Genomic DNA, 27,339 nt, shown 5'->3' on the forward strand with positions numbered 1-27,339 from the left:
ACAAAAGTTATGTGAAACAGCTGTTAAGTGACAGAAGAAATGGGCATTGGACCACCAGCTTGTCATAAATATTGCACTCTTAATCAGAAAGCATCTGTCTTTTCATTTCCTTTTCAGCAATCTCTGCATTGTATTTAATCTGTGCAGAATGCTTCTCCTAACAGGTGCAACAATGTTTACAAATTGAAAACCTTATTTAAATGAAGTTTACAACTAGAGACGTTTCAATTAACAAGGTGATGTCTTATGAGAAGGAATAATTCTAACATTTGGCAAACCCATAGATTGCTTTCCATTTGTGAAATTTAATTATTGAAAAATTAGAGTATAGATGCCAAAAAAGCTAAAGATGAAAGGTGCCTCAAGCAATCTACGCAATATACAGGCATCCAGAGAAACTACAGGGAGAAATTGCTGGTGGCAATGTGGATAGTATGAAATATTGGGAATAGATATTATAAAATGTCATATTTCATCAAACAATAATCTTAGAACTAATAATGTCCCATATGTCCATAAAAAGTGGTGTCTACGGCACTAATCTACTTTCCTACAGGTAATTTTTCTCTTATTATCATTATTTTTGAAATTGAGTGTAAAATACTTATAATCAATCTTGCTGGATTAAAAAAACTGTCAGAAATTCTAAGGCTTGCATTATAATCATCTAAATAAATTTTAAATGGATAGTTTCTTCAAAAATATGAGTATAAATTAGCACACTTAGAGTGCATATACAATTTTTAAAGTGAAAGAAAGGACTCCAAAATTATTGACTTTAACTTTTTTACTCAAAATTAGTGCAAAGATAATGAACTCACTTCCTACAGGGGCCAAACAGGTAATAGAGGTGATACAAGTCTGGTGAAACATGTGGCCCTTTAGGTTGATCAATCATTCATTTCCCAATTTTTGATAGAAAGAGATATTGAAGAAATATTCTTTAATATTGTAATCATAATGCACAATTTAGCCAATTGTTTCCATGGAAAAAAAGGAATCCATTTCTCCCCAAAATTCAAGTTTTCAATAAAGCGCAGAACAAACAAAAGGTATTTGTGGACTGGATCTGGCCCTTGGGCTTCCAATTTACAAACTTTAGTTTAATAGTTGAGAACATGGGCTTACTGTTAAAGAGATCTAAGGTCAACTTCTATCTTGGCCATTTATTAGCTTTACGACCTTGGATCAGCTACTTGATTTTAAGCTCCATTTCATCCTCAGAAAAAAAAAGTGTTAATAATAAAAGGTGACTCATAGGGATATCATAAATATTGAATGAGATGAGGTAATATAAAATATTTGCTAATATAAAAATTTTAGCAAAGCAAGCACTCAATAAGTGGTAGATATTACATACTATACATATAGTATATTATGCAATACAAAAATATAACATATATTTTAAATTTAATTGCATGGGAAAAGCTCTAACTTCCTTACCGGCTTTTACTAATTGACATAGGATAAATATCCTTTATATCATGGGTAAAGACTTTCAATGTTTATAATTCCTCTTAATAACTGTACACAGATATCTATTATAGGTTAACGCAGAAAGCAAAGATCATTATCTGTTCTTTGGAGAATTTACCGTACAAAATTATCTCATCTCAAGCATTCATATTTTGTAAGGGACAAATCCATTAAAAAAATTTTCCACACTAAAGCAATATAAACAAGGTCATTAGTTATAAAGCACAGAAGATTCTCTTTTAATTGCTTTTTTGGAGACAAATACAGTAGAAAATGAAAATGATTTTGATGGGAGTTAGACATTCTGTGTGTAATTTGAAAAACTGATTAGCTTCTTCAGACTAAGCCAGCTCTAGCCAATAAACTTTAGCCTGAGGTGTTTCACATTATAATAGTACCTTCTGAGAAAATCACTGGGACCTGTTTCCAAATCTTCTCCCATTAACACCTCAGATCTTCCAGCTGATCCTCATCAAATCCCACCTCTTCAGCCTTAGAAGCTTGTTTTTCTTAACGATTAACAAGCTACCTCCCACTAATGTCTTCTTATTGAAAAAGTTTAGAAATTCTCCCTAATATGTAAATCAGATAATAATAATTGTGATGATACCTATAGTTACTGGAGGTCTTATTATATGCTTAAAGTTAGCCAAGCCCTTTACATGCATAATCTCATTTAATCCTTACCATGGCTCTCTAGATTCCGTAAGTATACCAAGTTCCCCTCATCTATAAACCAATTCTGAAAGAAGTTAAATCATTTGTCTAGTACTTGAGTTCAGAGTCAAGTCTAGTGCCATACCTAAGGCTATACTACATTGCCTCTCTAAATTCTTGGCTTAAACTCAACCAAAATGAATTAAACATGTATTGGATAAAAGCTTTCATTCAATGTGTTAACATGACAGGAGCTGGATGGGCTGGGATGGGGTGGGGATGATAAAAAGATGTTAGAAGATATCAAGCAGGAAAATTAAAAGTGAGTTAATTTCTTAATACATCAGTTTCATTATATGTAGTGGTTTTGGTAAGAGGAAAGATACCTCTATACATGTACCCCGGTTTCAAACAGCAATAGCATATGAAAATTGAATTTAAAAAAATTGATAAATCACAGTGATTACTTTTGCATTACCCAAGAATTCAGCTCATTACAATAGGAGTCACCCAGAGTTTCTCCATCTGTGAATTTAAGTTGTTAGTGATCATTTGTGTCTACTGAGGGAGTAAGGGGTGAGGGTAGAGGGCTGCAGAGAAACCTAAAGGTCACTTTTGCTAAAAGCTATCAGACATTAAGATATTGCATATCTGACGTTGATAAAAATATAATTTAAACACAACTTCCCAGGAACGTTTATAATTTGAAAAACAAAGAAGGTTTTAGTCTATTTTCCAGCCACTATTTTGTTAATGAAATAGTTACATCAAGAAGGCCACCCCAGAGGCTTTCAAATAGCTCCCAATAATGCATGCACAATTTGTAAAAGAAGGAAAAGTCTTTCAGCAGGTTTGGATCTACAGAGAAACAGTTTCCTGTGACATAACTCTGAGAAAGATTAAAAGGCTTAATGTCCAAAAGAAGAATGAACATACTTGAGGTGAATCAGGTCTCTGTGATATTCTTCGGGAAAAAACTTCGTATCCTCACACACACAAAAAGTAGCATCTTTTTAGGCAAGCAAACTATTGACAAACTTTGGGAAGCTAATCCACAAGACTCACATTAACATACAGCACATGAAATGCACTTTCCCTTGGGCAAGGAGAGGATAATCTATTGCACATGTCATCTGTTTCTGTGAATTCTGAAGATTACAATTATGTTTTGATGTTAATCCAACAACTGCACATTTCTTGCTGCGAAGCACACTGAAAATGTGAGTGACTGTATAAATCTTTTTAAATTGAATTCAACACTATTGAAAAGAGCTGATGTTTTCAAATATTCTTACAAAGCCTCTGAACAACAAGAATAACTTTCTAAATGAAGCAGCTTCTTATAGTTACCTATTGGGTAAGAAAGACAAAAAGCCAGGATAAAATAAAATTCTGCATGTCTGCTATATATATTGTGTGTGTTTTGCATTTTTGGAAACACTCACCTCTAATGCTTTGATGTCCTCATAAGTAAACCTCACGGTGGGAACTCCAAGATGGTTGATGAAGTAATTGGCATCATCTTGCATCTGTACAGAACTGATATTTGTTTCTGGGCACTGACCTCTTCTGGAACAGTTGAAATTATTTTTCTGAAAAACATAATTTAAATTGTTAGCACACACTATGCTTCTTAGGTTATCCCTAAAAGAATGCTACTCAAAACGTGGTTCACAGTTCAGCAGCATCAATGGCACCCAGGAGCTTATTCGAAACATGAAATGTAAATGCTTAGTCTCCACCCATGTCCTCCCAAATGGGAACCTTTGGGGATGGAGCCCAGAAATCTGTGTAGCAACATTCCTCTACTGCGCTCATGCTCACTGAAGAGTGACTAGCACTGGACTAAATCAAGCTTTGCTTGTTATTGTTGCTTAAAAAGCATTTTTATCATAGATACATTATCTGTAATGACTCGTTAAGAGAATGTTGAGTCCCTAAAAAAGGTTTAGTTTTGTCTTTTTTAAAGTTTTCCCACAAATTTAAAGGACAGCTTGGTAAGATATAATTCTATTCTAAAAATGTTTTTTGGACAACCACAGAAAAAAATTCCTCAATTTCCTCATCAAAGCATATCCCCACATGTGTTAAGAGTATATGCCAGGCGAAAGAGTAAGACGCGGAGATCACCTTCCTCCCCACAGATACACCTGCAATACATCTACACGTGGAACAACTCCTACAGAACACCTACTGAACGCTGGCAGAAGACCTCAGACCTCCCAAAAGGCAAGAAAACCCCCCATGTACCTGGGGAGGGCAAAAGAAAAAAAGAATAAACACAGACAAAAGAATAGGGATGGGACAAGGGAGCTGTGAAGGAGGAAAGGATTCCACACACTAGAAGCCCCTTCGCGGGCGGAGACTGCGGGTGGCGGAGGGGGAAAGCTTCGGAGCCGCGGAGGAGAGCACAGCAACAGGGGTGCGGGGAGATTCCCGCACAGAGGATCGGTGCCGACCGGCACTTACCAGCCCGAGAGGCTTGTCTGCTCACCCGCCGGGGCAGGCGGGGCTGGGAGCTGAGGCTCGGGTTTCGGTTTCGGTCAGAGCGCAGGGAGAGGACTGGGGTGGGCGGCGTGAACACAACCTGCAGGGGGTTAGTGCGCCACGGCTAGCCGGGAGGGAGTCCGGGGAAAAGTCTGGAGCTGCCGAAGAGTTAAGAGACTTTTTCTTCCCTCTTTGTTTCCTAGTGCGCGAGGAGACAGGATTAAGAGCGCTGCTTAAAGAAGCTCCAGAGACGGGCGCCAGCCGCGGCTAAAAGCGCGGACCCCAGAGACAGGCATGAGACGATAAGTCGGCTGCTGCCGCCACCAAGAAGCCTGTGTGCGAGCACAGGGCACTATCCATTCCCCCCTTCCGGGAAGCCTGTGCAGCCGGCCACTGCCAGGGTCCCGTGATCCAGGGACAACTACCCCAGGAGAACGCACGGCGCGCCTCAAGCTGTTGCAACGTCACGCCGTCCTCCGTCGCTGCAGGCCCGCACCGCACTACGTGCCCCACCCTCCCCCCCCCACCGCACTACGTGCCCCACCCTCCCCCCCCACCGCACTACGTGCCCCACCCTCCCCCCCACCGCACTACGTGCCCCACCCTCCCCCCCCACCGCACTACGTGCCCCGCCCTCCCCCCCCACCGCACTACGTGCCCCGCCCTCCCCCCCCACCGCACTACGTGCCCCGCCCTCCCCCCCCACCGCACTACGTGCCACGCCCTCCCCCCCACACCGCACTACGTGCCCCGCCCCCGCCCCCCGCACTACGTGCCCCGCCCTCCCGCCCCCCGCACTACGTGCCCCGCCCTCCCGCCCCCCGCACTACGTGCCCCGCCCTCCCGCCCCCCGCACTACGTGCCCCGCCCTCCCGCCCCCCGCACTACGTGCCCCGCCCTCCCGCCCCCCGCACTACGTGCCCCGCCCTCCCCCCCAACCCGGCCTGAGTGAGCCGGAGCCTCTGAATCAGCTGCTCCTTTAACCCCGTCCTGTCTGAGCTAAGAACAGATGCCCTCCTACGAACTACACGCAGAGGCGGGGCCAGATCCAAAGCTGAACCCAAGGAGCTGTGCGAACAAAGAAGAGAAAGGTAAATCTCTCCTAGCAGCCTCAGAAGCAGCAAATTAAAGCTCCACAATCAACTTGATGTACCCTGCACCTGTGGAATACATGAATACACAACGAATCATCCCAAATTGAGGAGGTGGACGTTGAGAGCAAGATTTATGATTTTTTCCCTTTTTCCTTTTTTTATGGGTGTGTGTGCTTCTGTGTGAGATTTTGTCTGTATAGCTTTGCTTCCACCATTTGTCCGAGGGTTCTATCCGTACGTTATTTTTTGTTCGTTTGTTTTTAATTTTTTTCTTAATACTTTTTATTTTAATAACTTTATTTCACTTTATCTTCATTCTTTCTTTCCTTCCTTCCCTCCTTTAGACAATGAATCATCGCAAATTGAGGAGGTGGACTTTGAGAGCAAGATTTATGATTTTTTCCCCTTTTCCTCTTTTTGTGAGTGTGTATGTGTACGCTTCTGTGAGCTTTTATCTGTATAGCTTTGCTTCCACCATTTGTCCTAGGGCTCTATCCGTCCATTTTTTCTCAATAATTATTTTTTTATTTTAATAACTTTATTATATTTTATCTTACTTTATTTTACTTTATCTTCTTTCTTTCTTTTTCTCCATCCTTCCCTCCTTCCTTCCTTCCTCCCTCCCTCCCTCCTTCCCTCACTTCTTTCTTTCTTTCTTTCTTTCTTTCTTTCTTTCTTTCTTTCTCTTTCCACTTCTACTAATTCTTTCTTTCTACTTTGTCTCCCTTTTATTCTGAGCCGTGTGGATGAAAGGCTCTTGGTGCTGCAGGCAGGAGTCACTGCTCTGCCTCTGAGGTGGGAGAGCCAACTTCAGGACACTGGTCCACAAGAGACCTCCCAGCTCCACATAATATCAAATGGTGAAAATCTCTCAGAGATCTCCATCTCAACACCAGCACCCAGCTTCACTCAAAGACCAGCAAGCTACAGTGCTGAACATCCTATGCCAAACAACTAGCAAAATAGGAACACAACCCCACCCATTAGCAGAGAGGCTGCCTAAAATCATAATAAGTCCACAGACACCCCAAAACACACCACCAGATGTGGACCTGCCCACCAGAAAGACAAGATCCAACCTCATCCACGAGAACACAGGCACTAGTCCCCTCCACCAGGAAGGCTACACAACCCACTGAATCAACTTTAGCCACTGGGGACAGACACCAAAAACAATGGGAACTACGAACCTGAAGCCTGCAAAAAGGAGACCCCCAAACACAGTAAGATAAGCAAAATGAGAAGACAGAAAAACACACAGCAGATGAAAGAGAAAGATAAAAACCCACCAGACCTAACAAATGAAGAGGAAATAGGCAGTTTACCTGAAAAAGAATTCAGAATAATGATAGTAAAGATGATCCAAAATCTTGGAAATAGAATAGACAAAATGCAAGAAACATTTAACAAGGACCTAGAAGAACTAAAGATGAAACAAACAATGATGAACAACACAATAAATGGAATTAAAAATACTCTAGATGGGATCAATAGCAGAATAACTGAGGCAGAAGACCTAATAATTGACCTGGAAGATAAAATAGTGGAAATAACTACTGCAGAGCTGAATAAAGAAAAAAGAATAAAAAGAACTGAGGACAGTCTCAGAGACCTCTGGGACAACATTAAGCGCACCAACATTCAAATTATAGGGGTTCAAGAAGAAGAAGAGAAAAAGAAAGGGACTGAGAAAATATTTGAAGAGATAATAGTTGAAAACTTCCCTAATATGGGAAAGGAAATAGTTAGTCAAGTCCAGGAAGCACAGAGAGTCCTATACAGGATAAATCCAAGGAGAAATACGCCAAGACACATATTAATCAAACTGTCAAAAATTAAATACAAAGAAAACATATTAAAAGCAGCAAGGGAAAAACAACAAATAACACACGAAGGAATCCCCATAAGGTTAACAGCTGATCTTTGAGCAGAAACTCTACAAGCCAGAAGGGACTGGCAGGACATATTTAAAGTGATGAAGGCGAAAAACCGGCAACCAAGATTACTCTACCCAGCAAGGATCTCATTCAGATTTGATGGAGAAATTAAAACCTTTACAGACAAGCAAAAGCTGAGAGAGTTCATCACCACCAAACCAGCTCTACAACAAGTGCTAAAGGAACTTCTCTAGGCAGGAAACACAAGAGAAGGAAAATACCTATAATAACAAACACAAAACAATTCAGAAAATGGTAATAGGAACATACATATCGATAATTACCTTAAATGTAAATGGACTAAATGGTGCCACCAAAGGACACAGATTGGCTGAAGGGATACAAAACCAAGACCCATATATTTGCTGTCTAAAAGAGACCCACTTCAGACCTAGAGACACATACAGACAAAGTAAGGGGTGGAAAAAGATATTTCATGCACATGGAAACCAAAAGAAAGCTGGAGTAGCAATTCTCGTATCAGACAAAATACACTTTAAAATAAAGACTATTAGAAGAGACAAAGAAGAACACTACATAATGATCAAGGGATCAATCCAAGAAGAAGATATAACAATTGTAAATATTTATGCACCCAACATAGGAGCACCTCAATACATAAGGCAAATACTAACAGCCATAAAAGGGGAAATCGACAGTAACACATTCATAGTAGGGGACTTTAACACCCCACTTTCACCAATGGACAGATCATCCAAAATGAAAATAAATAAGGACACACAAGCTTTAAATGATACATTAAACAAGATGGACTTAATTGATATCTATAGGATATTCCATCCTAAAACAACAAAATACACATTTTTCTCTAGTGCTCATGGAATATTCTCCAGGATAGATCATATCTTGGGTCACAAATCAATCCTTGCTAAATTTAAGATAATTGAAATTGTATCAAGTATCTTTTTTGACCAGAATGCTATGAGACTAGATATCAATTACAGGAAAAGATCTGTAAAAAATACAAACACATGGAGGCTAAACAATACAGTACTTAATAACGAAGTGATCACTGAAGAAATCAAAGAGGAAATTAAAAAAAAAATACCTAGAAACAAATGACAATGGAGACACGACAACCCAAAATCTATGGGATGCAGCAAAGGCAGTTCTAAGAGGGAGGTTTATAGCAACACAATCCTACCTTAAGAAACAGGAAACATCTCGAATAAACAACCTAACCTTGCACCTAAAGCTATTAGAGAAAGAAGAACAAAAACACCCCAAAGTTAGCAGAAGGGAAGAAATCATAAAAATCAGATCAGAAATAAATGAAAAAGAAATGAAGGAAACAATAGCAAAGATCAATAAAAGTAAAAGCTGGTTCTTTGAAAGGATAAACAAAATTGATAAACCATTAGACAGACTCATCAAGAAAAAAAGGGAGAAGACTCAAATCAATAGAATTAGAAATGAAAAAGGAGAAGTAACAACTAACACTGCAGAAATAGAAAAGATCATGAGAGATTACTACAAGCAACTCTATGCCAATAAAATGGACAACCTGGAAGAAATGGACAAATTCTTAGAAATGCACAACGTGCCAAGACTGAATCAGACACAGAAAATATGAACAGACCTGAAATTGAAAATATGAACAGACCTGAAATTGAAATTCACTGAAATTGAAACTGTGATTAAAAATCTTCCAACAAACAAAAGCCCAGGAACATATGGCTTCACAGGCGAATTCTATCAAACATCTAGAGAAGAGCTAACACCTATCGTTCTCAAACTCTTCCAAAATATAGCAGAGGGAGGAACATTCCCAAACTCATTCTATGAGGCCACCATCACCCTGATGCCAAAACCAGACAAGGATGTCACAAAGAAAGAAAACTACAGGCCAATATCACTGATGAACATAGATGCAAAAATCCTCAACAAAATACTAGCAAACAGAATCCAACAGCACATTAAAAGGATCATACAGCATGATCAAGTGGGGTTTATTCCAGGAATGTAAGGATTCTTCAATATACGCAAATCAATCAACATGATACACCATATTAACAAACTGAAGGAGAAAAACCATATGATCATCTCAATAGATGCAGAGAAACCTTTTGACAAAATTCAACACCCATTTATGATAAAAACCCTGCAGAAAGTAGGCATAGAGGGAACTTTCCTCAACATAATCAAGGCCATATATGACAAACCCACAGCCAACATCGTCCTCAATGGTGAAAAACTGAAAGCATTTCCACTAAGATCAGGAACAAGACAAGGTTGCCCACTCTCACCACTCTTATTCAACATAGTTTTGGAAGTCCTAGCCACAGCAATCAGAGAAGAAACGGAAATAAAAGGAATCCAAATCGGAAAAGAAGAAGTAAAGCTGTCACTGTTTACAGATGACATGATACTATACATAGAGAATCCTAAAGATGATACCAGAAAACTACTAGAGCTAATCAATGAATTTGGTAAAGTGGCAGGATACAAAATTAATGCACAGAAATCTCTGGCATTCCTATACACTAATGATGATAAATCTGAAAGTGAAATCAAGAAAACATTCCCATTTACCACTGCAACATAAAGAATAAAATATCTAGGAATAAACCTACCTAAGGAGACAAAAGTCCTATATGCAGAAAATTATAAGACACTGATGAAATTAAAGATGGTACAAGTAGATGGAGAAATATACCACGTTCTTGGATTGGAAGAATCAACATTGACTCTACTACCCAAAGCAATCTACAGATTCAATGCAATCCCTATCAAACTACCACTGGCATTTTTCACAGAACTAGAACAAAAAATTTCACAATTTGTATGGAAACACAAAAGACCCTGAATAGCCAAAGCAATCTTGAGAATGAAAAATGGAGCTGGAGGAATCAGGCTCCCTGACTTCAGACTATACTACAAAGCTACAGTAATCAGGAGAGTATGGTACTGGCACAAAAACAGAAAGATTGATCAATGGAACAGGATAGAAAGCCCAGAGATCAACCCACACACATATGGTCACCTTATCTTTGATAAAGGAGGCAGGAATGTACAGTGGAGAAAGGACAGCCTCTTCAATAAGTGGTGCTGGGAAAACTGGACAGGTACATGTAAAAGTATGAAATTAGATCACTCCCTAACACCATACACAAATATAAGCTCAAAATGGATTAAAGATGTAAACGTAAGCCCAGAAACTATCAAACTGTTAGAGGAAAACATAGGCTGGACACTCTATGACATAAATCACAGCAAGATCCTTTTTGACCCACCTCCTACCGAAATGGAAATAAAAACAAAAAAAAAACCAATGGGACCTAATGAAACTTCAAAGCTTTTGCACAGCAAAGGAAACCATAAACAAGACCAAAAGACAACCCTCAGAATGGGGGGAAATATTTGCAAATGAAGCAACTGACAAAGGATTAATCTACAAAATTTATAAGCAGCTCATGCAGCTTAGTAACAAAAAAACAAACAACCCAATCCAAAAATGGGCAGAAGACCTAAATAGACATTTCTCCAAAGAAGATATAGAGACTGCCAACAAACACATGAAAGAATGCTCAACATCACTAATCATTAGAGAAATGCTAATCAAAACTACAATGAGATATCATCTCACACCGGTCAGAATGGCCATCATCAAAAAATCTAGAAACAATAAATGCTGGATAGAGTGTGGTGAAAAGGGAACCCTCTTACACTGTTGATGGGAATGTAAATTGATACAGCCACTATGGAGAACAGTATGGAGGTTCCTTAAAAAACTACAAATAGAACTACCATATGACCCAGCAATCCCACTACTGGGCATATACCCTTAGAAAACCATAATTCAAAAAGAGTCATGTACCAAAATGTTCATTGCAGCTCTATTTACAATAGCCCGGAGACGGAAACAACCTAAGTGTTCATCGTCGGATGAATGGATAAAGAAGATGTGGCACATATATACAATGGAATATTACTCAGACATAAGAAGAAACGAAATTGAGCTATTTGTAATGAGGTGGATAGACCTAGAGTCTGTCATACAGAGTGAAGTAAGTCAGAAAGTGAGAGACAAATACCGTATGCTAACACATATATATGGAATTTAAGGGAAAAAAATGTCATGAAGAACCTAGGGGTAAGACAGGAATAAAGACACAGAACTACTAGAGAATGGACTTGAGGATATGGAGAGGGGGAAGGGTAAGCTGTGACAAAGCGAGAGAGATGCATGGACATATATACACTACCAAACGTAATGTAGATAGCTAGTGGGAAGCAGCCACATAGCACAGGGAGATCAGCTCGGTGCTTTGTGATCACCTGGAGGGGTGGGCTAGGGAGGGCGGGAGGGAGGGAGACGCAAGAGGGAAGAGATATGGGAACATATGTATATATATATATACCTGATTCATTTTGTTGTAAAGCAGAAACTAACACACCATTGTAAAGCAATTATACTCCAATAAAGAAACAAAAAAAGAGTATATGCCAAATACCATGTGTCAAGGAGAACCACAAACTAAGTGCAACCTCTAGGGAAATAAACGGTGATAGAGTATTATTTCTTAAACTAAGAGTTGTCTAGCATGCAAAACAAATGGCAGTAGCTTTACAAAAATAAATCAAAGCATAATTAAAAAATCATAACCAGTAAAATAACTGTTCCTATAACTATTATTGATTTAAAATGTCTTCATTAGTAAAATTTCCAAAAATCTAGAATCTTTCTGTGATGCTGTTGTCTCAAGTACGAAATGTGGAAGAATGCCAATCTCCTCAACAGGAATCATGAGGGATATGAGACAATAGTGGGAGAACATCACATCCAAAATCTGGCAAAACATATGTATTCAATGTATGTTTGCCATTGAATCAAGACATTGACGCTTCAACCTCTTCCCATGCTTCTTTGGCATGATATAATTTCAAAAACACTTTTAAATATAATCCATCAAAAGATTCGGAAATATAAATTTTAATATTCAGAAAGTGGGTTTTTCTAACTTTTTTCAACTACAGTGCTAGACCTTTCAAACATATAATAATGTTTCATTACCTATCCATTTTTTTGAGGTCCTAACAGAAAGATATCTGAAACAAATTTAAAATCAATTAAAATGGAAAGTCTGTGTAAGTGTTTATAAACTAGGCATGGCATGTGGGATCTTCATGTTATTTGCAAATATCTTGGGTAATTAAGCACTTTGGAAATAGAAAGTAAAAAGAGTGTTCTAGCGCACAGTCTAACCAGCAACCTAATGCTTTTTATGGTGACCCCCAGAAACTTTCTTCTTTTGAAAGCCTAATTTTCTGAAAAGACAGTTAATCCTCTTTCACTCCCTCATATACTCCTGGGGCAAAGACTCCTGTAGGTTTTACATCAACTGGGATAGTTTGGGGAGGGTCTTGATTATTCCCAAAGAAGAGCTACCCTTAAGTACTGGATCACAAAAAGCAAAGAGACTACATTGTGTAAGAAGTCCCCAGTATTTTTGAGAGATCCAATTGAAATCAGTTGTGAAAACTGGTAACTTTGAAGGTATTTGTTGAGCCAGAATAAACTTTTTTTCTAGTTGAATTTGATTGCACTGAGCAGGCAAGACATTCACCAGTGTCCCATCATTAGTGTCTCATGCTCAGCCTGCCTCACTCATTCAAATGTACTAAATGGTGGCTGGAGGCATTTGAATTTGTGAAACCTAGGCTGTTGCATTCTTGTATGTTATTAATGAGGCTTTGGTGGAATCTAGTCTTTTCTCAGATGCTTAAAAAATAAATTTTAATTTTATTGGCTAAGTGGTCTACTTCCCCTTTACTGCAGCAACATCTATGTCTTTTGTGTGTGTGTGTGGTACGCAGGCCTCTCACTGTTGTGGCCTCTCCCGTTGCGGAGCACAGGCTCCGGACGCGCAGGCTCAGCGGCCATGGCTCACGGGCCCAGCCACTCCACGGCATGTGGGATCTTCCCGGACCAGAGCACAAACCCATGTCCCCTGCATCGGCAGGCGGACGCTCAACCACTGCGCCACCAGGGAAGCCCCTCTTTGTCTTTCTGAGATAGCATATGTACCCTACTCATCATCAATGAAAATATAGATTTGGTTTTAATTTAATTTCATATACACAATTCTTACATCCACTCTAAATATCAGCCATGTTCCTTAGATAGAAAATTTTTCTCAACAGAGGAATGCCATGGATCAAAAATTGACAACTCGGGCTTCCAGTGGTTGAGAGTCTGCCTGCCGCTGCAGGGGACACGGGTTCGTGGCCCGGTCCGGGAAGATCCCACATGCCGCGGAGCGGCTGGGCCCGTGAGCCATGGCCGCTGAGTCTGCGCGTCCGGAGCCTGTGCTCCTCAACGGGAGAGGCCACAACAGTGAGAGGCCCGCGTACCAGAAAAAAAAAAAAAAAATTGACAACTCTAAATTCCATGAGTTGTCTGAAAAAAAAATTATTCAATTGAATTTTTAAAAATAATTGTGGTTTAAAATTTTGATATCACTTTTACTCAGTCATCATTTTTATATAATAGCTTCCCTCTGACAAAAAGTATTAATTTCCCATATGTGCAAATAATTAAAATGGCAGAAATGACTCACTCCAATCAATACTTACATTCTTTGTTTGATCTAACAGTTGCACAAAGCAAAATTCTTGTTTTGCCTCAGTCTTTTTCGGGACCCAGGGATTCTTTCCAGAGGCAGTACAGATTCTCTAGTCTCTCTGTTCTTTCCATGACTAATCCCATTGCATAGATTTAATATTTTCATTGCATTCCATTTTCCAGGCAAATCAAAAGGGTAACATCCAGCCTTCAGAATCACATTTCTTAAAATACTTCTGCATCCTTTCCCCTACTCTGGCTTGCTTTACTTTACCCATTTATTGAAAAGTCTATCTTTTCCCTAAAGGTTTGTATTGCCACCTCCATCATACTTAAACTCCTTTCTAAACCAACTCTAAGATGGCAACAGGCTGAGCATTACCTAGAATTGCTTTAAAATTATATTTTGATGGTTAAGATCTCTTAAACCACATCTATGGTGCTAACATAGACTATTTACAGAGGGAAGACAGGGTACAGAACAATAGGGTTGCGTGGCCCAAGGTGTAGCTCGACTCTACAGCTTGGGGCACTGGGATGTTGAGTCTCCTGTCAGAGTTAAGCCCAAATGAAGAGTAAAAGCTTCAAGAAAGCCAATCCAAGATTGGAGGATCAGGGGTGACACAGAGTTCCCTAACGAGCCTTTCTGGGGCTTGTTCCTTACCTACTGAGTTTCCCTGTAAAGTCTTGTGGAGGACTTCTCTTGCCAGCCCACAACATTTCTCCTCTCTGTGTCTCTCTCTGTCTCTCCCACCACCTTGTTTTCTACTGTCTACTCTCCTGTGATTTAATCAGTGATGAGGGGCAGAACTACAGGACCCTCAAGCCTATGTTTATTTTGTCCTTTTGTTCCTAACTAGTCTCAGAGTAAAATAGGATAAAAAAAGAACTCAATTTTCAGACTGATTGTTTTTCCCCAAGTTATTTCATCTGGGGATCTCCCTTAAGAGGAGAACATTCCTGGCACACAAACCCTATCCTCTAAGTCTTTTTTATTATTCACTACTTTAAAATCTAGGCCAGATTTACAGACCTGAAGTGATCCTAAATCTGCTTTCTATCTTCACGTGACTTGTTTCCCCTCACAGCACTGCAGTGGATTATAATGGATCCATATCAGGTAATAGATACTAATCTACTCAACCTCTGAAACACTAATATCTGAAAGGGAAGTAGAAAGAAAAGTTATTTCCTTCATTTTTCTAGATGTTAGCCACCATGGGGGAGAGAACGTTGATAATAAATTTGTGCAGGTCAATCAATTTTTCGAATTTATTTGCAAGGCTGAGTAAATTCAAATTAAGTATTTCATCCAAGGAGCTCAAAATGTTCCACAATTAATGTTTGATAACAAACATTTTTATTCCAGTTTATAAAATAAGCAAGTTCAGGCAAAGACCATGATTATGTCACTTGTTTAATCTCCTACCACTACTCTGTTGAAGACCTGAAATGAAATCACTATCTCAATCCTAAAGGGGTATGCTCTTTGCAAGTATACTTTTAAGCTTAAAGGCAAAACCTCAGAGTAAATTACTATAAAAGTGAAATATAAAGACATTAAGTCAACATCTGTATTGGTTGAATAGCAATACCAAGACACATTGACAGGTTTCTAAAGTATTTAAAAATCTGTTTAATAATTCAAACATTTTATTTCTCCCACATTCTGCTTTCCTTTGCTTACATATTCACTCTACATACATAAGAAATCTAAGGTGATTACTTATTCAAACAGCAAGAAAAGCATAACATTCAAAATGAAAATACCACATTCTACATATTATAATAAGATTAAGTCACTTTATCTTCATTTCAGTATTATTTTGTAACTTCAGTTGTATAGAAACAACTTATCTTCCAGATGTTCCCAGTGTAATAATGTTCACATTGTGATAATGATGCCTATGGTATTCAGAAAATGATTTCTTATTATAGGCACTGGGATGGTTAATTTTATGTGTCAACTTGTCTAGGCCACAAGATGCCCAGATATTTACTCAGTATTATTCTGGGTGTATCTGTGAGCATGTTTTTGGATGAGATTTTTATTTGAATTGGTAGACTGGCTAAAGCAGATTGCCCTCCCTAATGTGGATGGGCCTTAATTCAATCAATTTAAGCTTTAAATAGATCAAAGGGCAGACTTTCCCACCAGTAAGGGAGAACTCCTCCTCCCTGACTGCCTTGAGCTGGGACATGGGTCTTTTCCTTCTTTATATTCAGCTGAAATTTCAGTTCTTCATGGGTCTCAAGCCTGCTGGCATTTGGGCTGGAACTTATACCAGCAGCTCTCCTGGATCTCTAGCTGGCCAACTGCAGATATTGGGACCCTGGAGAACTCTGATTAATGTGGACACTCTTAGATGGTAGATCACCTATTTGAATAAGAAATTTTAATCAGAACTAGTGAAAAATTAAACTTTAATGGTAGAGTTTAATGGTAGAGTTTTTGGGGGTTGTTTGATCAACTGGATATAGTTTCACACAATTTTGTTACTTTTTTTTTTTTTTTGGTACGCGGGCCTCTCACTGTTGTGGCCCCTCCCATTGCGGAGCACAGGCTCCGGACGCGCAGGCTCAGCGGCCATGGCTCACGGGCCCAGCCGCTCCGCGGCATGTGGGACCCTCCCAGACCCGGGCACGACCCCGTGTCCCCTGCATCGGCAGGCGGACTCTCAACCACTGCGCCACCAGGGAAGCCCAATTTTGTTACATTTTTAATTTTCAGAATTTATAAACATGATCCCAGGCAATGTGAACATGTAACCAGGTGAGGAATCATAGAGAAATTACTACATTTTGAAACTACAAAGAACCTAAAAATCCCAAAGCCCCAAGGTGATTAACCTGAGCTCCACATAAAAAAATTTAGGAGATCTGTGAACCTGGTGGACCAAAAAAAAAAAAGCATTTTTATTTTACTCAATTCTAACTGAAATTTAACCTTTCATTCAAATGTGAAGAGACCATAAACCCAATAGTATTAGCATTATCTGTAACTTTGTGACCAAATGAAATGAGGCATTTTCATATCACATTTCAGTTGTTGGATAAACTCACCACTAATTTGAAAAGAAGAAAGTTATGAGATACATTGCTGGATTTTGGTATTTAATGTGTTCAATTTTTTTTAAGTTTATATATTACTACAATGCAAATTTGTGTGCTTTCATATGTAGCTAATTGCACTTTGATATAATTGGTTTCTTTTGTCATCCTGTGTATTTTAATTTAAGCATTTTAAAACATTATTTCTGAGAATGGGTCGATATAGAGTTAACCGGCCTGTCAAAGAGTTCCACAGGGGCGATCTCTCCTTGCAAAACAGTTTTATTTTACAAATGAGAAAACTGAGGCCTCAAATCAATACAACAAGGATTTGATCCCAGTTCTTTTCACTCCAAATGCAATGCTTTTTCCTCTCTACCATGCTTATATATGCAGCATACAGACCACATTAATGCACGTGAACATCCTAATCTTAAATGTGTTCGTCCTGGGATGCTAGTTTTGTTTTGTTTTTAAGTCATATTAAATTACTGGATATGGTTGTAACAAACTGTTTATCTGTGGCATCTCTTCAGTGCTTGTATTATGTGTTCTTCATTTACTTAGTTTGTATTTTTATGCCAGTACGTCAAGTTGCTATCTAGTATGTAATTCTTAATAATGAATTGCAGATCTCCTCTAACAATCTTTGAGAGGAAACAGGAAGTTATGTCTACCAACTTTCTTTAATATTTTAAACTAGAAACTTAATTTATCCTTAACACCAGCATCTGATACTGAGTTCCTTATACATAAAATATACTTTCAAAATGGTAAAAATATTTTTAAAAATCAATAAATATCTTGCAATGCCTTTTTAAAAGATTAAATTGAGTAGGGGAAAAAAAAGTTTTATCTTAAAGTGGCAATTTTCAACCCATAAAATGGGACTTCTAAAATCTCTAGTATCTCAAGGTTTCTGCAAAGTTTTAACAACCAACTCACAGGGTATTAACAAAGTATTCTCAGCCTTAAACAGTGAAGAATTGTTATTCCTCTGGTATATACAAGTAGAATTGGCAAACTGAAAAACACACTAATTCTCATTTCATTCTGTTAATTTTTAAAACTGTAATCTTGTTATTGAATGTAGAGAAATATAACTTTATATGTGACATAATTCAAACTGTATTTAAAATATATTTATGAACTAATGAATGCTTTAAAGATCACTCTGTAAAGGTGCAAATGGAGAAGAATAAAGACATTTGCCCTTGTTTTTACTGTAACTTCTAACTTATATCCTCCCCCACCCCAAACTCTCTTTTCTCCTTCCACTTCCCTGACCAACTTCAGCTCCCTGACCAAGAGGCACATGATGGCAGAAGACCTATTTCCTTTTTATTTCTCTCCACTTAAGCCTTTGTGTAACAATAAAAACTGGTGTGTTATTTTAGAACTATAAAAGTATTCACATGTCAACAACTCTGTTGGGTTTAAATAAAAATCTCAACTAATAAAATAAAATAGTATCCACTATATGCTATCTTATACCACAATACATTCCAGATGAACCCTTCTTTTAAGTGTAAAACTCTAAATCATAAAAGTATGGAGGAAACAACAGTAGAAGATAATTTTAATAAACTTAGAGTACAAAAGACAAACTCAGAAGACAAAAAAGATTGATTACTCCAACTACATAAAATTATGACTTTTCTGCTTGACAAAAATTACCATAAACAAGAACAATCAAAAACCTGGGGGAAAAGAGTCAATGAATATGAACTGACATTTCACAGAAAAAAAATTATAAATGTTTTTTAGACATAAAAGACATATAAAGTGTCTTTTATATTTATTTTACAAAAAACTTTGGCAACTTTTATTGTAGATTGCATTGTAAACGATGTGGGAATTCCAGTGCCTCATATACTGCTGAAGAAAAAAATTAGGACAAATTTTATGAAGGTTAAATAAATGATATTCTATTTATTCAATGGAATAATATGCTGTCTCTAAAAAAAAACAATGAAGGTATTTTTGCAAATGGAGAAAAACAATCTCTAAGATATATTTTTACATTTTTAATGTAAAAGATTAAAAGATTGTACAAGATGTCATTTGTGTTTAAAAACAAAAGTAACATTAAAAAAGTATATGTATGTGCTCTAATCCAGCTGGCCCTCTATATCTGTGGATGTACTATGCCATTTCATATATGGGACTTGAACATCCTCAGAGCTTGGTATGGGACGGGGATGGGGAGTTGTCATGGAACCAGTCCCTGCAGATACTGAGGGACAACTACATACACAAATACTATTTGCCTCTGGGGAGAGGTACTGGTGGGAGAAATAGGCTTAGGAGAAAGACTTTTCATTGTCTACTTGTTTACTATTTTTGAACTTTAAATCTGTGACTGAATCACCTGCCCCTCTCCCCTAAATAACATGTTCCAAATCCCCTCTGAACTATACGTTCTATGTTCCCAATTCTGAGATTCCCTTGATTGTAAGGAATAGTAGCAATCTAAAAATAGTTTTTCTTAAATAGTAGGAAAGAAATAAACTATCTAACAGCTATCTCACAGTTTCAGAAATGTTAACATTTTATAAAATGTCCACAAGTAGAAAGATGGGGTATTTAGAGTTGTATTGCTGACAACCTTTTAATATAAGAAGGTCAATTTAGTATCATCAAAAATGTATGTGGTATTGGGTAGGAGACAGATAAAAGTAACTGCCCCTTTAGTTGATTAGGGAAGAAAAAGTTCTCATATAGAGGATTTGGGAATGGATACAACAGCATGAGACCCTTGCTGGGGTAGGGGGTTACTAAAGTAGGCATCCCAAATTACCAGGAGGATACTGGGAGGGAATAGAAAGCCAAAAGACAGTGGGAAAAACTAAGAACAAAACTCCATTCATTTAGTAATCATGATTTCCTTAAGGACTACTCTTATTTACATGGTTTGTGTGTTTTTATATTTTCTAGACAAGTATCAAATTATTATCAAAATATGCAAAGATGGACCACCTCACTTACTACAAGGAGACATTTACATAAGTATTTATCATTTACAAACAGACGTCATATTATACTGCAACCATGTGAGGTAGGTGAAGCAAGTATTATTATCCCATTTTGCAGACTAAAAGCTTTGCTATGCTCTAGAGATGTAAGGATAGCAAATGGAATGACAGGTAGGGATTTCTAACTTAGATTGTTATGCTGTTGCCTCCCTCCCCCACCTACTCTCATCCCTGGTTCAATGACTTCTTTTTTTTTTTTTTTTTTTGCGTTACACGGGCCTCTAACTGTTATGGCCTCTCCCGTTGCAGAGCACAGGCTCCGGACGCGCAGGCTCAGCGGCCATGGCTCACGGGCCCAGCCGCTCCGCGGCATGTGGGATCTTCCCGGACCGGGGCACGAACCCGTGTCCCCTGCATCGGCAGGCGGACTCTCAACCACTGCGCCACCAGGGAAGCCCTCAATGATTTCTTGCTCCCCCAGCTTAACTAAGGAAATAAGGAAGGAGTTCCTCAATTTGTACGGAAAGAGACGGTACACTGCTGACTAATCAACTAAATTAAAATTCTTTCAGTTTAAGAGAAACAGAGAGAAAAACAATTTACCAGCTAAACAAATTCCATAGATCCCTTAGCCACTTTGGCACTTCTGTAATAGGTTTGCTGTTGGTCATTGCAATTACTAAACCTATTTCTTCATGAAATGCACACTGCATATAGAGTGACAACCCCAGAGCCCTTTCAAAAACGGTACTCTGATTATATCTAAATGAAACCATGAGCATATTGAAAAGGTAGAGCAGAAACATCCAAATTGACCTTTGGTCAACACACTGGCTGAAAGCACACTCCCCCTGGGTACACTTCCTATAGGACCTTTAATGACCAAAAGGATCAAGATATAAATTTTACGTCTCAGTGAATGATAACAATTCTGACTTCACAGTGCTGTTCCATGTTGTGGAATTGGCTGACATAACATACCTTCAGCTATTATTCCACCAGCCTTCTTTTTTTTTTTTTTTTTTTTTTTTTTTTTGCCGTACGCAGGCCTCTCACTGTCGTGGCCTCTCCTGTTGCGGAGCACAGGCTCCGGACGCGCAGGCTCAGCGGCCATGGCTCACGGGCCTAGCCGCTCCGCGGCACGCGGGATCCTCCCGGACCGGGGCACAAACCTGTGACCCCTGCATCGGCAGGCGGACCTTCAGCCACTGCGCCACCAGGGAAGCCCCCACCAGCCTTCGTGAGGTTTGTCTTAAATAGCTTCTCTTAGTCTCACAGGCAATGCTATTTTAAATAATCCAGGGTCAGCATTTTAATGATGTATTCCAGCTGCCAGGCATTAAGAAAATTAACTGAAAAACCTAACTGGTTTTCAATTAACTGTCTCAGGCTGCAAATATTTTTAATGAAAATTTAGTAACTTCCCTCAAAAAAAAAAAAAAAGCAGACATTTCAAAAAAGGTACATGCAAAAGCAAGGAAACATTGGAGTTACTCTGCATATATTTAGCATCATTCAGTAGACAGCAGAAGAAAGTTTGCTGTCCTCTCTATGACCAGGGTTATGGGAAGGTTGTAAATCAGGAGGGTACTCTCAGGTTTTTTTAGAGGTAATTCATTTAATTTTAGGAGGGCACAGGGAGAAAAAGCTGAAAAATTCAGACTTGGCAAGCAGGAGGGCAAAAGGATATGGATGGCAAACCATCACATATCACCATTTCAAGCAAGTTAAGTGCTGAGAGTGAGAAGTTAGGTAGAGGAAATAACACCATCAGCAGTACTATGTCTAACTCTGACAGATGACAGCATCATGGCATAACCTTAAAGCCCTGGGCCAAATTAACTGCTAGCCTAGGGACAGTTTTGCTAGAATAAGTTCATCAGAGCTTTGTAGCCACCATTGTGTCTAAGGAGCACTGTGCTTAGGATACTCAGACACTACACATGACTCTCACCCCCATTCCAATCCCCACATGTTAAGTTTCTTTGCACCAGACCTAGGCCCATTATTTTGGTCAGCATGTACCAGGAAGTCTTACACTTCTATCACTTGTTTTAACTTAATTTTCCTTTGTGTGAAAGCACAGAGTTCTAAACACTGGACTGCCAGGGAATTCCCCACTTAATTCTCAATTCTTTAATCCCAATGCTGTGATTCCAAAGACATCAGCTTTCAAAATTCACTTTGGAAATCCCCTCTTCCCCACATGTGGAACTAAAAGCACTTTGAAATAGAGACTACTTTTATATGAGACTGTGTATTGGATTTGACATTTTGCAGAGAGACACAAAAAGCACACAAATGACCATTTAGCATGCCCTCCTGCCATCTGCCACCATGACATCTCACTTGGATGTGGAATAGTTACGTCAAACTTAACTCAACAAAGATTAAGTTCTACATTATGCCAAATGAAATAAGCTGGTCACAAAAAGACAAATACTGTAGGATTCCACTTACATGAATGCTACAGACTATATTGGGTCCCACCCATCAAAATTCATATGTTGAAGCCCTAACCTCAAATGTGACTGTATTTGGAGATAGGGTCCATGAGGAAGTGACAAAGGTTAAATGAGGTCATAAGGGTGGGGTCCTAATCTCATAGGGATGGTGACCTTAAGAGAACAGAAAGAGACACCAGAACTTTCTCCACCATGTGATGACACAGCAAGAAGGTGGCTGTCTGCCAGATAGGAAGAGAGCTCTCACCAGGAACCAGCACCTTGACCCTGGACTTTTCAGCTTCCAGAATTATGAAAAGTAAATGTTGGTTGTTTAAACCACCCAGATGCAACTTCCCTGGCGGTCCAGTGGTTGAGACTCCAGGCTTCCACTGCAGGGGCCTGGGTTCAATCCCTGGTCGGGGAACTAAGATCCCGCATGCCATGCACACTGAGCAGCCAAAAACCAAACAAACAAAAACAATTTTAAAAATAAATAAAAACCACCCAGTCTATGGTGTTTTGTTATAGCTGCCCAACCAGATTAATATAATCAAGCATCTAGAGTAGTCAAATTCATAGAGACAGAAAATAGAATGATGGTTGCCAGGGACTAGGGGGAGGGGGAAGCTGGGGAATGGTTTAATGGGTATAGAGTTTCAGTTTTGCAGGGTAAAAAGTTCTGGAGATTCATTGCACAACAATGTGAATATACATAACACTACTGAACTGTACACTTAAGAATAATTAAGGTGGTAAATGTTACGTGTAGTCTATCTTACCATAATTAAAATTTTGATAAAAAATAAATCAAAGAAAAAAAGTATTGATATCTTCTCTCAAATCAGCTCTTTTCTCAGTGTTCCTTAGATCCAAATATGGTCCCAACATTCACCCAGTTCCTCACACCAAATTTTTATAGTCTTTCTATACTATTCAGTTTCTTTTGCCCCTTACTTGTAACTTAGTGTTTCTCAAACTGTAGCATTCAAGAGATCACCTGAGGGCTTGTTACAACACAGGTTGCTGGGCTCTATCCCCAGACTTACGATTCAGTCGGTCTGAGGTAGAGCTCAAGAAACAAGTACATAGAGCCCAATGTTCATAGCAGCACTACTTACAATAGCCAAGACACAGAAGCAACCCAAGTGTCTATTGACAGATGAATGGATAAAGAAGATGTATATATAAACCTAGCATGACACGAATAAGTAGGCAAGGTGATGCTCCTCTTTCAAATAATATTAAGAATGATTAATTTTCATCTCTCAGGGTTGTCTACAAGACACATGCTAATAAGTAATCACAAAGAATTGCAAAAAGAGGTTAGCAAATAATGTAATAATTTGCACCCACTGCTATCTGAAAGAGAGGTAGGGGTTTTCAACTATAGACACTACTAGCTAGAAGTTTCTTTTCTGATAACTGAACACTGTGGTGGATAGACAAATTACTAAGAGGATCACTTTGTCAATGAAGTTTGGATTTCTGTTTCAAATACATTCAGTTAAATAGCAATGTATTTCTTTGTTCTGAAATTGAACAATAACTTAAAATAAGTTCAAAAAATGAAAAACAAAAACAAAAAAATCTTCAGGACTCACCAATAGATAGGGTCTTGGCTCACAGGAGCTAGAGTTAGAAAGTGTTTGGAAACCCCTAGCCCTAAAGTGACTGGCTTTAAGCCAAATTGTGCTACTCCCCAGGCTCTGAGGAAAATCTGCAAAAGACTTTCTTGGATGTTCATCACTAAGATTCAGGCTGCTCTCCAAGTCTGAAAGCACCATGGTGTGTTCTAATTAGACCAAGATAGCAGATTTATCATAAGGTAAATAACAACTGATAGCACATAAATTATATAAGTTTAAGCTAAGTTGTATTTTATATAGTTGTGTTTGCTATTTAATTTCTTACTTTAAGTAACAGTGTTTTTCTCTTATGCTAAATATGTAATATATGTAATCATTTGGGGGGTTTTGCTTATTTAATTAACAGGATTTGAGTCAGTAAGCCTGCAATAAATTGTGTGCTCCTATTATCACCAATGTAAACAATTTAATACAAGCCTTTTAGAAAGTCATTTAGCAGGATGTATTAAGTGCTTAAAAAAAAAATTCCTGTTCTTTGATCCAGTTACCTCATTTCTGAGAACCCATAGCCTATAACCAATCTAACAGAAGAGGAAAATTATTTACATAAAGATATTTACCATGTCATTATTTATACTATAATGTTATTTTTTGAATGTATTAAATATTATAAGTAGGGAATGAATATTAAAAGTAACCTAAATACCCCAAAAGATAAGTACTTAAATTACGACTCATCATATATCATCTAGCCATTAAACATAATCATCATAAAGGCTAGCAGCATGACAAATGCTTTTGAAAACACAATATTGCTAGACTAATCTCTAAAAACGTAAAACCTACCATGATCCTCCATCCTAGTTTCAACTTTCCAAAGGCTCCCCATTGCACTCAAAATAAAACCCAAACACTGAGCCTGGTTTGGAAAACCCAACCTGATATCTGGGTCCTGACTACTTCCTCACTCTCCTCTAGTACTGCACTCTCCCTCACACACCAAGGATTACTTGATTTCACCACATGGAGTTCTTGCCCCCTGGTCTTTTCTTAGCCAGCTCCTTCAGGTCTTAATTTTTTAAAAAAAAATTTTATTGGAGTATAGTTGATTTACAATGTTGTGTTAATTTCAGGTGTACAGTAAAGTGAATAAGTTTTATGTATACATATATCCACTCTTTTTTAGATTCTTTTCCCATACAGGTCATTATAGAATATTGAGTAGAGTTCTCTGTGCTATACAGTAGGTACTTATTAGTTATCTATTTTATATATAGTAGCGTGTATATGTCAATCCCAATGTCCCAATTTATCCCTCCTCTGCTTCCCCCTCCCACCCGGGTAACCATAAGTTTGTTTTCTACATGTGTGATTCTATTTCTGTTTTATAAATGTCGTCTCCTCCTCCTCCTTTGATTATCCAATATGAAGCAGTCAACCACTCACTCTCTATCATGTCCTGTTGTTTTAATTTTCTACATAGTACTCTTATCATGTGATAATTTCTTGTTCACCTCTTCATTAATTTGTATATCATCAGGCTACTCCTGCTAGAATGCATACTCTGTAAGAGCCCAGATCTTGTGCGATGTGGCTGGTACATAGAAGATGCTTGATAAATATTTCTTGAATGAATGTGAGGGGGTGCAGAGTATGCCACCCCAAAATATGCTACTTTGACATAAGGATTATTTTGAGCTGAAAGTAATTGAGAGGAAGCAGACATAGTAAAAATTCTCTGCCTTCCTCCTCTCTACTAGGAAAGGCAGGAGGGTTCTTAATCACCAGGGACAACTCTAGACTCTTTTCAGCCCAGACAGATGGCACTAGAGGAATCTACATAACAAACCTTGCTAAAACAACCCTTCCAACAATTCTTTTCCGACATATATTTTCCTTTCTAATTTGCCGCCCCTAAAAGCCTAAAACCCCGTTCCTTTGTCGTGTCACTTCTGTACAAATTCATTGTCCTTTGTAAAGATGCTATATAAACCCAAGTTCTAACCACCTCTTTGAGTTACTCATCACTGAGTTCTCTTGTGTGTATGTACAATGCACACATTAATAAATTTTGTTTGTTTTTCTTTTGTTAATCTGTTTTTTGTCCAGTCTAATTTGCAGGACCCCAGTCAGGGGATGGAGGAGAGTAGAAGAAAAGCTGATTTCCCACCACCCCCCTTACAAATGAATCAATCAATACTAATTTTTTTTTTAAATAAAAACATCCTTTAAAAGAAATATTAGATATATTTAAAGAGGACTATGTGGAAATCTTTAAATGAATACATAATGGGCCTAGTTTTTAGGCTATAATATCAGCTACCACTACTACCTGAGAACAGCTTTTGTCATTAAAATATAAAGGATTCCCAAGGAAATGAATCATGTTTTAGAGTTTTTCTTTTTAGCCATGCTGCACGGTATGTGGGATCTTATTTCTCTGACCAGGGATCGAACCCTTGCCCCCTGCAGTGGAAGCATAGAGTCTTAACCACTGGACTGCCAGGGAAGTCCAGAGTTTTGCTTTTTGAAACAAATAAAATTTTACAGTGTCAAACATTTACAAAAACCTAAAGCAACATATAATTAAGAAATAAACCAGTAGTTCACTGTGTAAGTATAAGAGCTATAAGAGAAAGAAAAGATTCATGTGGGATATAGCTCTTTGGGAAGATTTCATGGAGAAGACACAACTCAAGGACAGACAGAAGTATCTGGACTCAGGGAAAATAAAAAGGATCCCAGAAACATTTGGGAGAAAATTTTTCAAGGGACTTTGAAATATTTTCTTCCCTTATGACTTGCTTTTTTAGAACCTAAATTATCCTAATTTCAATCATGTTGCTTAGAGCCAAGATAATACAGGACTGCAAGGAAATTTATATATATATATATATATACTGAGAATAAAGATCTTTATATATATATATATACACACACACAGATTTATTCATTTTGGAAGTTTGAAAAGCTCCAACTGATATGTAATTGGTCAGGAGATATCCAGAATTTATATAGATTCTTTTTAGGCTTTAAGCATATT

General features: G+C 38.3%; 1 protein-coding gene and 1 long non-coding RNA gene across 4 annotated transcripts in view; both read right to left on the minus strand.

The window, feature by feature from the left end:
• NAALADL2 (N-acetylated alpha-linked acidic dipeptidase like 2) overlaps positions 1-27,339 on the minus strand; it is a 1,451,411-nt gene that overhangs the window by 262,298 nt on the left and 1,161,774 nt on the right. For all 3 annotated transcript variants that reach the window (XM_082839043.1, XM_082839042.1, XM_082839044.1), the window contains one exon: positions 3,579-3,725. In XM_082839043.1, the coding sequence (XP_082695169.1) occupies positions 3,579-3,725 (147 nt within the window). The remainder of the gene's footprint in view (positions 1-3,578; positions 3,726-27,339) is intronic.
• On the minus strand, positions 6,217-6,567 carry LOC309961610. The gene is made up of 2 exons (XR_014326199.1): positions 6,408-6,567; positions 6,217-6,377 (listed from the first exon to the last, which is right to left on the minus strand). It is a non-coding gene; the product is annotated as an uncharacterized lncRNA (long non-coding RNA).

This window comes from Leucopleurus acutus (genome assembly GCF_964270905.1).
Source record: "Leucopleurus acutus genome assembly, chromosome: 5".
In the NCBI taxonomy this organism is placed as follows: Eukaryota; Metazoa; Chordata; class Mammalia; order Artiodactyla; family Delphinidae; genus Leucopleurus; species Leucopleurus acutus.